General features: G+C 40.3%; 1 protein-coding gene across 1 annotated transcript in view; it reads left to right on the forward strand.

The window, feature by feature from the left end:
- The first annotated feature begins 765 nt into the window (after window positions 1-765).
- Window positions 766-13,157, forward strand: part of NPNT (nephronectin) — a 78,006-nt gene continuing 65,614 nt past the window's right edge. Inside the window, exons 1-2 of the mRNA XM_008689508.1 lie at window positions 766-782; window positions 1,620-1,720. Coding sequence (XP_008687730.1) covers window positions 766-782; window positions 1,620-1,720 — 118 coding nt within the window. The remainder of the gene's footprint in view (window positions 783-1,619; window positions 1,721-13,157) is intronic.

A 13,157-nucleotide genomic window follows, 5' to 3' on the forward strand; every position in this document is an offset into this window, starting at 1 on the left:
CAAAATAAGGGCGGGGAGGGGGGAGCGCTACGTGTGTTTGTGTTTGGGTACGCGCGCACAGCTCCCGAGACCTCGGGCGAGCCGGGCTGCAGCGTGCTCTGACAGGTTCCAACAGCCCTGGGCTCCGTCGCCGCTGTCACTCAGCCGCTCCTCTGGCGGCGGCGCGCGGGATCCGCTCGGGCGAGTGTGTGTGTGTCGGTCAGGAGGGCGTGCTCGGTTTCCCCACCAACGTGCACTTAGAGACCAGACCCGCCCCGAGCGCAGATCGCTGCTGCTGCGCAGGACCCAGGCTGGAGCAGCCGGGAGAGATTTTAACCCGGGTCACGCCGCCGTCCCGTCTTCCTCTTTCAGAGACCCCCACCCCCGCCCTGACCCCGCCAAGTATCCCTCTGCGCAGCCCTAAAGACAGCCGCACCTGTTTTACTTGTAATCTTGGAAAGAATCAATTCCACGATTGATTGGCTTTTTTGTACCTGGAGGGGAACAGGAACCGAGGGGAACCAGTGGAGCGCTGAAGAGGAAAACGCTATCGCTTGTTTACCACCTGGTCGGAGGAAACAGAGTTGGGGGTTATTTTGTACTTTGGGCTTGTGGGCATAAGGGGAGATAAAAGAAACGGGAATTGGAAAGATTAGGAGTGTTTTAAGAAAATGTGGGTAGCGGCCGGAGGCTATTTTATTTTATTAAAGCAATTCTTTGCTCACATTCGGGTATGTTGTGCTTTTCTGGCACACACATTTGCAATACGAAATACATCACATGATTATGCGTAAAATTTTAAGGTAGCTTTAATTTTAAAGCAGCTAATTAAAATATTGATCCTCTGGGGCTAAAAAGTCAGGTGGGAATCTAAACAAAGAAACGATTTACCAAATAAGGTGTGAAAGTGGAGCCTGGTGGATAAATTGGTATATTGAAATTGGATACTTTTAGTCCTTATTTATACGAGTGAGGACGATAACATGAATTGTTGATGCAGAAAAGTTTCAAACCACAAGGACACTTGAGAGGTTAGCTGCACCTGAAACTCCTCTTGGTTTTATTTATTCTTGTTTTATTTTTTCTGGAAACATTTTCTGCCAGAGTCATATCTTGGAAAGAGGTCTGTTTCATTTGATTTTTGAGGAAGCTCCCATCTTTCTGCCCCTTTCCAGGGCAGAAATAAAAGGCAGAATTTTTTTTCTTTCTGCTTTGACATGTCATATTATTTAATACTTTTGAGTTTATGATAAATCAGTCGAAACTGGTTTTCCCCCAAGTAACAGGTGTGGGTCTTTGAGGAATCTGTTTTATTTCAAGCTTCAGAAACCACCCTGTGAGTCTTAGCCTTGAGATTTCGTGGTTCTAGTTGATGCTATTTCCATTTAAGAAAGGATCTTCCCCTCCCTTTCCCCCTACTCCTGTGTGTAGAGCGTGTGTGTGTTTAACTCTCTGAAATCTGGAATTAGATCACAGCAGAACTATTTTCCAGAAGGTGTTTTATCCTTAAATTTCTGCAGGTATGAAAGAGTTCATCGAAAATTGTTGGGTGTGATTTAAATTTTTTTTTTAAAAGTAATAGGAAGATATTTTTAATTTCAGAAGTGTCTTTATTTATTTTGAATCTTTTTGTTTGGTAGGTGGCCCAGACAAATAGTGTCATCAATTGGCCTGTGTCGTTATGGTGGGAGAATTGACTGCTGCTGGGGCTGGGCCCGCCGGTCCTGGGGACAGTGTCAGCGTGAGTATCATGGCCCAGGGACTTCAGCTCCCTGGGAGGTGCGGCTTTCCACAGTCAGACATGGCTTCACTCTGCACATCCGTGGGCTCATTACTGAGCAAGTCTTGTTGGTGTGGTTCTGACGGAATTTTCAGTTCCTGACTCCTTATCCTGCCCCTTTTTCACCTGAGCCAACAGTCTGTAAGGTGCCAGCTTGCTTATTCAGAGAGCCATCCATGAGACTTACTGTAGCCATCTGTCCCCAGTATCTCCCGCCCCTCTTCTCTCATCGGGCTTTTTCTTTTCTGTGCTCCAGACTCTGAGATGGGGGTAAGATAATGAGTCTAGACTGTATTTACGTTAAACAGACTCTGAACCTTCTAGCACTAATAAAATCCTTACTATACCTGTTGTGGAAAGTGGCCTATTTGTAAACCTCTTTTTTTGAAGTGAGATTGGATTGACCGTGCTCTGAGTGGACCACCCACCGTAATCAAATAACACCTCTGAAAAACATTATTTTGGAGTCCTAGAAGTAGTCAACATCATGTAATAAGTACCAAATCAGAACACTGGTTTTTACCTCTTCCATGGACATTTTAATGGTAGAAATCAGAGCCACATCATGGAAGTTTGAGAAATAATGTTCCCCACAACTTTGTGTGGATCTTAAAATTCTAGTGCAGTTCCGCTAGGAGACAGTCCGCAATGATCGAGGGAATTTCTGGGGCATTGTGCTCGGTTGGGGTGCCTGGTGAGAGGACGGGAATGAAGTTGGATCCCTTACATCCCAATGGGTTATTGCTCGTGAGAAAGGGTCTCAGAGGAATGAAGAAGTGAAGAAAGCTGGGGCTGGACAGGGCGGAGCCTGCCTTAGAGGTGTGTGGACGGTGAGAGCAATTGGGTAGATTTAAGTCCGGGAAAGCTAGGAATTCCCACAGCTGTTTGTGCATGATATCCGCCCTTAACTTTGCGGAAGAGGGAGAATAACGGTCACGGGTTGACATCCCTGGTTGGTTATGGAAAAGGAAAGGGGATTAACATTGTCTGTTACCTGTAAGCCTCCGGGCCAGACTTTTTGCATGGTCGGGCTATGTCTCTTTTTATAAGGGGAGATGATGGTAACTCAGTTTCCAGTAGTCAAAAGAACTAGGCAAAGCTGCTGTGCCCGACTGGTTAATTGTTTAAGGGAAAATGGTCCAAAAGAAGAATGGTACCTGGTGGAGTTGTCTTCTGCCAGTTATAGCACCGCGTCAGAAGTATTTGCACAGCTGGAGGCCACGGGTGTGCAATTTGAAGAGCAGTCAGTCTTTGATAATCAAAGAGAGAAGAGAGGACCCTTCTCTTGGCCCAACACACACACTGTTCCCAAATTTAAAAAAGTAGTTTCTTTGCAGGAGTGGAGATCATTTTCTCCTTTGCTGTTTTAATTGGCAGGACACTCCCCAAATGAAGATTGAAGTGCTTTGGGGTGTGCACAGCACCCCAGGCCTACCAGGACCAGGCCGTTCTGGCAGAAGGCCCCGAGCACAGGGGAGCACACCTTGTCTGGAGGCAGAGTGCCAGAGCAGCCGCAGAGGCCGGGGTGCAGGGCTGTGGGAGGACGTGCGCACTCTGCCAGATGTGCGAAAAGAATTCCAAGGATAAAATTCCTCTGTCTCTGAGAGGTTCATCAACTGTGGAATTCCCCAGAAAGAACCTCTCAGAGCTGTTCTGTCTTTTTACATGTAATTAACTTTTCTCTGGTACACACCAGCTGGGTGATTCTGAATCGGAATGATTGAAGGAGCGGAAAGACCTTTCCGAGCTACAGTGGCCGTACTGCAGTTAAACATCCAAGTTCCTAGCAGACTAGCTTTCCCAGCAGAGATGAGACACCATTTTATTATTTTCTATACCTTCATTTTGCTTCTAACAGAATGTAAAGTGGTGAAGTGCAGTATTTGATAGTATTATCTCTTCTTTCTTTGTATTCCTTGAGAAGCTGAGGAAGCTGTAACAATGGCAAGTCAGTTATTGAAATGGTAATGTTATAAAGACCTGTGTAAGATGATCCTGCACAAATCAGTTTATCTCAACTTAGATTTGGTGAAAGTTTGAGATGCAACGTAGTGGAGGGGAACACGGACTCGAGCTGGACTGCCTGGGTTTAAATTTCAGTTCCATCCCTTATTAGCTGTGTGACCACGAGCAAGTCATTCAGCTGCTCTGTGCTTTATTTTCCTCTTCTCTGAAATGGATATAAAATAGTATAATACCTCATAGGACCGTAAATGAGGTGTAAATGAGTTATTCGTAAAGCACTTAATACAGTTCCTGGCACAGAGTAATGCTACATAGATGTTTGATGGAAGTAAAGAGATATAAATGAATACTGCTTTTGAAAGAGTGTTATGAGATGGGACATACACATGCTATCAGATTCTTTGTTTTCTAGGCATGATGAATGTATTTTTGCATTTTACTGCCAAAATAAAAACAATGATTCTAAGGTTCTCCTTGTTACAATAAAATAAAACACCTTTAAATTAAAAAGAGCCAGGTGGATCTTTACCATTAATATTGTAGATGGCAAAGTTGTAAAAACGAGTTCAAAGATGGATGTTTCCTTGTGTTTTGTTTTTTCAGAATCTCAGATGGTCCAAATGTCTCTTGTCAGCTTAGAGCTCCTCGGTCTTTGTTTTGCTATAAACAGGTAGAGGAATGTAGGGGCCAGAGGTCAGCTCAAAGTAGGAAGAAAAACACCAGAGAGAGTCTTGCTGGGGACAAACGAAAAGCTTCTGATTAGTTTTTAAAGGAAGCTTTTATGAAATTGAAACTTTTGTCACTACATTTATTCAAGGAAAAATGCCTCGCTGTTCATTAACTCTTATACCTGGTAATGGACTACCTATAAAAATTCCAAAGAGCTTCTGGGAAATTTAGTATGAAAATTGATTTTGTCTTTCTGACCCTTAGATCATTTCAGAGTTCTTACCGGTAAGGAGCATTCTCCTTTCCTTAGCAAAGGTCTGGTTCTTGTTTTCTGAATGATTCACTTAGGAATTTTCCCTCAAATTAGCACAGCAAAGCAAAAGGAAGCTATTTCCACCTAGACCCAGAACCTTCCAATTTATCCCTTAGAAGATATGTTAGCAGGGGAGGCCATATCCTTATTATATATATATTTCTATCGTATCTCACGCCCTTGTGCAGTGACCCTTTGGTGTTTAATCCATTTGGTTGAGCATATGCAAGACATTTGGACTCTATTCCTGTGAGTCAAAGAGATGCGCTGACCAAGAACTGCTGCGTTTCATGTTCACTTGCTGCTCCCCTTTCCATGGCCTTGTTTCAAAAGGACAGTTGGCTTGCAGGGAGCTCCTGTTGCTCGCCTGCACTCCTGCTCACAGTGTCTAGCCACAAAGCCGCATTCAGCCGGACTTCTCATCCTTCCCTCGGGGACTGAGGAAGGAAGGATGCTACCCAGACAGGCATCGGAGCTGTCTTCTGCTTCCTGCCCGTGCCACCTGACATTCTATCCCAACATTCCTGCCCGGCTGCGGAAAGCAGGACCTAGTCCAGAAGCAGGCAGCTTGTGTTCTTTTAGAGGTCATACCCTTGCCTTCTTTCTATCCATTGATTCTTTGTTTTATATTCTTTTTTTTTAAGTTTTTATTTAAATTCCAGTTAGTTAACATACAGTGTAATATGAGTTTCAGGTGCCCAATATAGTGATTCAACACTTACATACAACACCCAGTGCTCATCACGAGTGTCCTCCTTAATCCTCATCACCTGTTTCACCCCCCCCCCCATTCTTGACCCAGAAACAGGTCTCTATATATTGAAAATACAGAACTTGATTTTCTAATTGTCTTGGGCTTTATCTTTATCAACTATTGAGGTGGCTCTTAGTGGTAAAGTGATTTTCTTAATTACAAAACACTGATAGTTACATGTTTACAGCACACGGCACCTTAATTACTCAGATTGTCACAAAATACTAGTTCCTCGTTCTGTAATTTACTCTATTCCTTCACTTTCCCATCATATTAATGGTACACTTCATTTTAATGATTTTAGCAATTTCTCCTACCAAGTGGAGATCTCTGTAAAAAAGATCTCTCAGGGTTTGTGTACTTTATTAAAAACGCACACACACAACAACTGCGTATGCTGTGGAACCAGCCCTTAACTAAAAGCACTATGTAGTTTGGGACATGTGAGCGTCACTAACTTTTATACCTGGTTAGCTGTTTAAAGAGCTTCCTTAATGTACAAAGAGTATAGAGGATCTAAATATTATATTTCTAAATGGTGGTTTTCTGTTTACTTACTGATTTGGCTATATATGTGGCTATGACAGTAGTGTCTCTGTTGAAAGCACTTTTTAGAGGTGTGAAGATTAAAATTCAAAATACAACAAGTTCCAGGTTTCAACAAAGCTATTTAGTTTCTGAGTTCTTTGGCTGTCACTAAGCAGTTTGTGGTTTCTAAAGGAAATTATGTAAATGAGGGTGATTTTGTATCATTTTCCCTTAAAACCGGGCAAAATGCAGATGTTCTGATATATTTCTCTGAAAATTTTGGAAAGATGTAAAACCCACCTGGAGGCTGACTTTGCTTTATTAGTTCTAACCTCATTTCCTCCTACCCCCAAAGACTACAACTGTACAATTGTCAGAGAAAGTGAAACTTTTGAATTCTTACCAATGTTATATAAATGTATAGGTTAGTGCAACACCAGGACGGAGAAGCAGTAATTTATCCTGAAACTACTTTGGAGTTGTTAAATACTTTTGTTGGATAATATATATTACTGGCTCAGGATTGTGGGCCATTGAAAGAAGAGCAAATTGTTAAATTTCTGTATTTCAAATGAAAAGGTTATTAGTTTAAGCAGAGATTTTGATTTTGTAAATGAAACACTTAAATTTCATGTTTCATTCTTTACTTGTATCTGGGTTCAAAAACTTAATCGTGAAAATGGAATGTGATTTATTAATTTTTGCTCCCTATGCTGGTTACTTGTCCCTAGTGACAAAATTCTATAAATTATACCTTTCTTAGATTATTTAGATTTTGAACACTTCTCTTTAAAATAATCAAGAGTAAATGAGAAATGCTGGACTTGGTTTGAAGACCATACGTGGTGTCCCCCCACAGAGAGGTTATTCCTAGGAAATGCCTTTCCATTTTTAGTCAACACTATGTGACCACCACTGAATGTGAATTAGCATGTTAGAGTTAACCTTCTTTATACCCATACACTCATACCTACTCCAGGAGTAGCTGGGGGTCTCAAGTGGGCGATACTGGCCAGAGCCACGTTTAGGGGGACCAGCAGGTCTTGGGGCAGCTTAATGGAGCTGAGCACACTTCACCGTCTTAGCTTCCTTCTCTATTTTGGCGATGGTAATGCAGATTCTGGTTCTTTTTTTTTCCCCCTGCAGGTAGGAATAAAAGCAAGGCAGTGGACAATCTTATAACTACTTTTAGCACAAAACCTGCATCTCCAAATCCTCAGGAAGTGAAGTTTTTGATTAAGATTATTCAACTACCACTTTCCGTGAAAAGCTTATTTAAGAACAGCATGTACTTTCAGTAACTTCAAGTGGTCTTGGAATGCAGATTCCAAACTAAAATCAATGTTGAAGAAGTTTGACCTTTTCAAACACGTAGTTTTTGAGTATCTGTAGTCTTGAAAGTTGAGTTTCACGGATATTACTTTGTTCCTTCATCTTTTCTCCTGTTGGAACCGTTCTTTATCTAATACTTTTAAGGTCTACTCATTTCCTAAAATCCCCTCATAAAGTTAATCTGGGAAGGTCTTAACCTCTGTGGATTAGAAATGTTAGTACTTCCTAAACTGGGAGGTCAGGTCACAGAGGGGAGACACCCCGTCGCTGCAAGGTCAGCCGCTAGATCTGCCTTCAAATACGGCCACAGAGATGTGCTGCTGCGGAAAGTACACAGACGCACCGTACTCCCTGCTACCAGTGAGGCACTTCTGGCCCCAGAAGCAACACTGTATTTCTCCTTGAAAACTTTCGGATAAGCTTTGGAAAAACATAGGTGTGGTTTTCCTCCCTTAGTCCCTCTTATAGCAAATGTAATAGACAGCATTTTTGAAGGGTACTTTTTATCTGTTGAATTCATGTTCTTTGCCTCTTGAGTCCATTGAACTCAACTGCATGCTTTTATTTTTTTAATTTTTAATAATAATTTTTTATTATGTTAGTCACCATACAGTGCATCCCTAGTTTTTGATGTAAAGTTCCATGATTCATGACTTGCGTGTAACACCCTGTGCACCATGCAATACGTGCCCTCCTTACTACCCATCACCAGCCTAGCCCATTCCCCCACCCCCTCCCCTCTGAAGCCCTCAGTTTGTTTCTCAGAGTCCATAGTCTCTGTTTATCCCCCTTTCATTCTTCCCTTCTTTCTCCTACTGATCTTCCTAGTTCTTATGTTCCATAGATGAGAGAAACCATATGATAATTGTCTTTCTCTGCTTGACTTACTTTGCTTAGCGTTATCTCCTCCAGTCCCATCCATGTTGCAGCAAACGTTGAGAACTCGTTCTTTTTCAACTGGATGCTTTTAAAGCGATAGTCCGGCGATGTTGAGTGATTGCATGCAGCCTCCCTCAATGAGTAATGGAAGATACTCATCATGGGGGCTGGGCCTACATCATGCAGGAGATGAAAGGGAAGGAGAGGGGGGTTCTGATGGCCTAATCCTCACTACTCCCCCCTCTTTCCTCACCACCACACACAGATATTTTCACTCCTTTCCCACCAATTTGATGCAGGTTTAAAATTTTTTTCCCATCAATCTTTTAAAAATATTTACTTTGTAAGAGAAAATGCGTTTATTTCTTCAGATATCCCTCCTCAGAGCAATGAATATTATCAGCTTTTTGTGTAACTTTCAGAAAGATTTTACATACTTATGGGCAAATTTCTGTATCTTCTCTACCCTATCTGTTTTATACAAATGGAAGGTATACTGTATACATTGTTTTGTACCTTGCCTCTTTTCCTTAACAATGTATCTTGGAAAGCTTTCTTTATCATCAGTACACGAAGAGCCTGCTCACGTGTTTTTTTTTTTTTTTTTTTTAATGGATTTGTAGTATTCCATTGCATGGCTGTACCATCATTTATTAATTAGTTTCTTATCGACGGGCATTTGTGTTGATTCTAATCTTTTACTAATACAGACAATTCTAAAATAAGTAACCTTGAAATATACAGTGAAGAAATATTGTTTTAGATGTGTTCTAGTATTTCTGCAAGATAACTTTTTATGTGTGAACAAATGGCGTATACATTTGTGGTTTTGACCAACTGGCCAGTGTTACTTACTTGGTAGTGGATAGTAATGGAAAAAACTGGATTGGAGTGCTGACGTAAAGCCCTGGCAATTCCATATCCAGAGTGTGATGCTTGATTCTAGGATACTCTGATCCCTACCCTTTCCCCCAAAGCCCCTCTGGTAGGTCAGTGAAGGACCTTTAACCCCCTTTTCATCTATTTCCTCTTGGCCCAGAGGCAACTAGCTGATATTGGGAATGTGGTTTGTCCATTAGCCAGGATTTCCACCTGGCATCCGGCCAATCAGCTGTGTGGTTTTTATGGATGTGAGGTCCTTTTTAGTTGTAAGGAAGATTTACACATTCTTTTAGGAATTGCTTAATTCATTGACCTTTTATTTATAAGTCAGTCATAATTTTTATCACCTTGTTTAGAGGATTTTCTTTTTTATTTTTAGGGAGGATTATGTAGAATTTTGATATCTGAATAAAGTTTTTTTGGGAGACCTGTTATGATAAAATGTTTTCAGGAAATATTAAAATATTGTTGTGTCAAAATACTTTAATAAAGTGACTTTAAAACCGTAGGGGCATACCTTTTCCATTAGTAATTCTAATCTTTATCTTAATTATGTATTAAAATCATTTTATTTAACAAAATAACTGAATGCTTAAGGGAAAAATTAAAATACTTGAAGAGAGAGAGAAGGTAGTGAAGGTAAGTCTTTCTGACTTCCCTGTTTTCCTGACACCTAGTTCCAAGCCCCAGGAACTGTTTCCTATTGATCTTTGCAGATTTGTAAGCATTTGCAAAATTATCCTTGTTTATAAATTGATAGCATAAGGCAAGAACTATTCTGTACCTTCTTTTTTCATATATTACATTTTAGAGGCCAGTCCTTACCAGTTCATGTACACTTGACTCATCCTTTTAAATGGCTGTATAGTGTATCATTGTATGGCTATACCTAATTAATGTAAAAATCCCTATTTATGCATATTTAGGTGATTTTCAGTATTTTGGTTTTATGAAATATGCTGCAGTCAATACCTTGCCATATTCATCATTACTGTTATATACATTTAGATGTGGGAGAGTTATAGGGACATCCTATTTTTATGTAAGTACAGTAATTGAAGAATTCATTTTATTTTTATAAATCATCTTCTATAAAATATGTCAAAGGAGATTAAATCATGGATAATATTACACAGTGGAAACCTTCTGTTCAGCCACTTTTTGTGATTCCTTGAGAAGACAGTTTAAAAGAGAAATAGAATTTGTTTCTTCATTTCTATTTGTTTATCTTCTACTTTGTTTGGGGAAGGATATGAAGTGGCTTTCAGGAATGCATGCAACAAAGTAGGAAAACAGAATTAACAAGGGCTGGGGGAGGGGAAAAAGGATAGAATAAAAGGTAAGATATCAGGAGGAGAGTTATTAACATGCAGATATGTCAGGCGTAGGATCCTAAGTATGTCTTATAATTTGGCTGGCAGCTTCTGGTAGCCAGCGGAAAAAGAAAAGTGTTATTGCTCCTATAATTCATGGTGTTTGTTGGGGGAAAATCAGACCAGTTATTTGGGGGAAATTATGGCTTTTCTCACATGCAGTTCTGAAAGAAGACTTTCATGCAGTCCTTCACCGCGTAGGAGTGAATGGTGGAGTAGAAGGGGCCACGGCAACGTTTCTGTCATGAAGCTGGTGGTGGTTGTACGAAGCTATTTCGTAGGGGATGCTCTGATCTAAGAGGAGGCCCCCTACTCTAAAAGTGCAGTTCATGGGAAGTTGAAGAAGCATTATGTACACACTCAGCTTTCTGATAGCTCAGCTCAATCCAGCCCAGAACAGCTATGATTTGTGAACTCTGCAGGGCTCTGTGGACAATTCCAGGTTAGAAAAGACAGTTTTGAATTACGACCGCTAACAACGCCCTGAAGTTTGCTGTATAATTAAAGTCTACCCCATACCTTTCTCTCTCCCCCTCCCCCTCTCTCCCTTTATCTTTCCTTCCTTCCTCCCTATGTATTTTACACATCAGTCAGCAGTTGGTAGAGTCGGTATCCAGAGGCATTGTGAATGGAGTGGAGATAGATGTCTCCTATGATCCAGCATAAGGAGGTTCTGCAAATAAATCAGTGGGAGAATTTTTTTATATCAACTTTATATTTTGAGTTACTTTTGTATTCATTGGCTATCAGTATAAAAGCTCATCACCATTTTGCTCTGGTCTCACTCATCTCTAAGCAGATTACAGCTTGGGATAAGACAGGAGGCACAAACATCGCTTCCAGGCATCCTTTACCCCACTTGAGCTGTTACAGGAAATAGGGCCAGTGAACCCAGGAACAACAAACTCCTTGACCAGTGCTCGTTTCCCCAAAGCTCTGGATTGTCACAGATATGCAGAGGGGCCCAAATGACCCTTAGTTGTTATCCCAGTTCTCCTGGATCTCATGAAGGGCTGCTTTAAATAAGCCACTTAGGCCTGAATAGACTCAAAGCAAAATCTGTAGTAAGTATTCTTCATGTTCCTAACCAGACTCAGACTTAACTGCTTTTCACTGGGGTGTGAGGAAGCACTGATTCTCCTGCCATCATGAAGCCCCAGGGGCAATGGAACCTGAAACCCTGACACACACATGTCCTCAGATAATCTCTCTCTCAAAGGAAGATAGCTCAGTGAGTGTCCTGAGAGGGCCCAAATCCAGTAAGTACCCCATTTCCTTGGGAGAAGCAGAGAAAGGGGCTTTGAATGCCTTTCCTCAGACATCTGTACCAACCAGAACTCGAACCAGTCCGAGAATTGTTACGCTGTGTCAGGCAACCTAGAAGGGAGCTAAGGAGTTTACGTTGCTAGAGCCAAGAACTATTTTTTCATGGGGACAAATAAATGATCAGTTATCAAAGATAACACAATGCAGCCGAAATAAGTTGGCTTGAAAAAATTTCAAAGTGGTATCAGTCACTACAACCATAGAAAAATACTAGTAGCATAACCTAATGTGATTGACAGCACAAGCTTGGGAATCTCCCAGGGCAAATTAGTTGTAAAATTTACACCCAGTTACTAAAAATTGATTTGTTACAAAGTATAGAGTTCAGTTAAATAATATCGAATTAAATAAATTTTACATTTTAATGCTGTAAAGCTTTTCAGTTTTCTGATTTTACCACTTAATTAATAGTAGTGCATAATTAAAGAGGTAATTATGGTCATAATAGAATTTCTAATAAAGCATAAAGGAATACATTAAAGCCCAAATAGGGTAAACTTTTATTATGTGTGATAAAATAGTGACAGATATCTATGTGTTCATTCCATACTCTTTCATGGGTTCAACAATTTTAGTTCTTAGTCTAATAAAATAATGTTAAGTGACTTGTTATAGGAGGAAAAAGATATGAATATGAATGGGCAAAACCAGTTTCTTAGCTTTAGAATTTGTTGACTTTGGAGGAAAAAAAAACTTTTTCTGGTTATATTTTATGAGAGACCCTCATTTTCTGCCAAACACTAACTAAAGGTTGGAGAGACATCCTTGCTACGTACTAGATGTCAGGGGAGAGCCAGTTTGAGACTAAGGATTTGCCGTCAGTTATTTACATGTGGATAACCTAGAGTCAATTAAATTTTGAAACTGAACACTTCATTTGGTCAGTATCTTTTTAACCATTCTGTAGATTAATGATATAAATTCTCCAGAACCTACATGTTTTCCTATTGTAACACCATCAGATCACAAGGTGAGCATTGCCTTGTACAGATATTATTGATTTATGCTGAGATTTTAGGAAATACGTCATCATGGTTTAAATTTGTACTGATGTACACAAAGAAGCAATTGGAAATTTCTGGATTTATGCTTACTTTGCCAAAAATAGTGTTGTTTTTCAAAAATCTTTAGCCTTATTTTCATACGTTTGAGTTCTCGAACTCAGTTTCTAGCAGAGATCCCTAAATGGCCAAAGGTATGTGTTGCTACATTTACAGAAACTAATTCTGCAGATACACCATCCAAATATAAGCTTCCTGCCACCCAAAATATTTTTCTAAAGCCTTTGGTACACCTACTTTATTTCAGTGTTAAGATTTGTAGGTACTTAGTAATTACCTGCCAAATGTTTGCATACCAACAAATAGCAAATAAAAA

This window comes from Ursus maritimus, unplaced genomic scaffold, assembly GCF_017311325.1.
Source record: "Ursus maritimus isolate PB19 unplaced genomic scaffold, ASM1731132v1 scaffold_11, whole genome shotgun sequence".
Classification (NCBI taxonomy): Eukaryota; Metazoa; Chordata; class Mammalia; order Carnivora; family Ursidae; genus Ursus; species Ursus maritimus.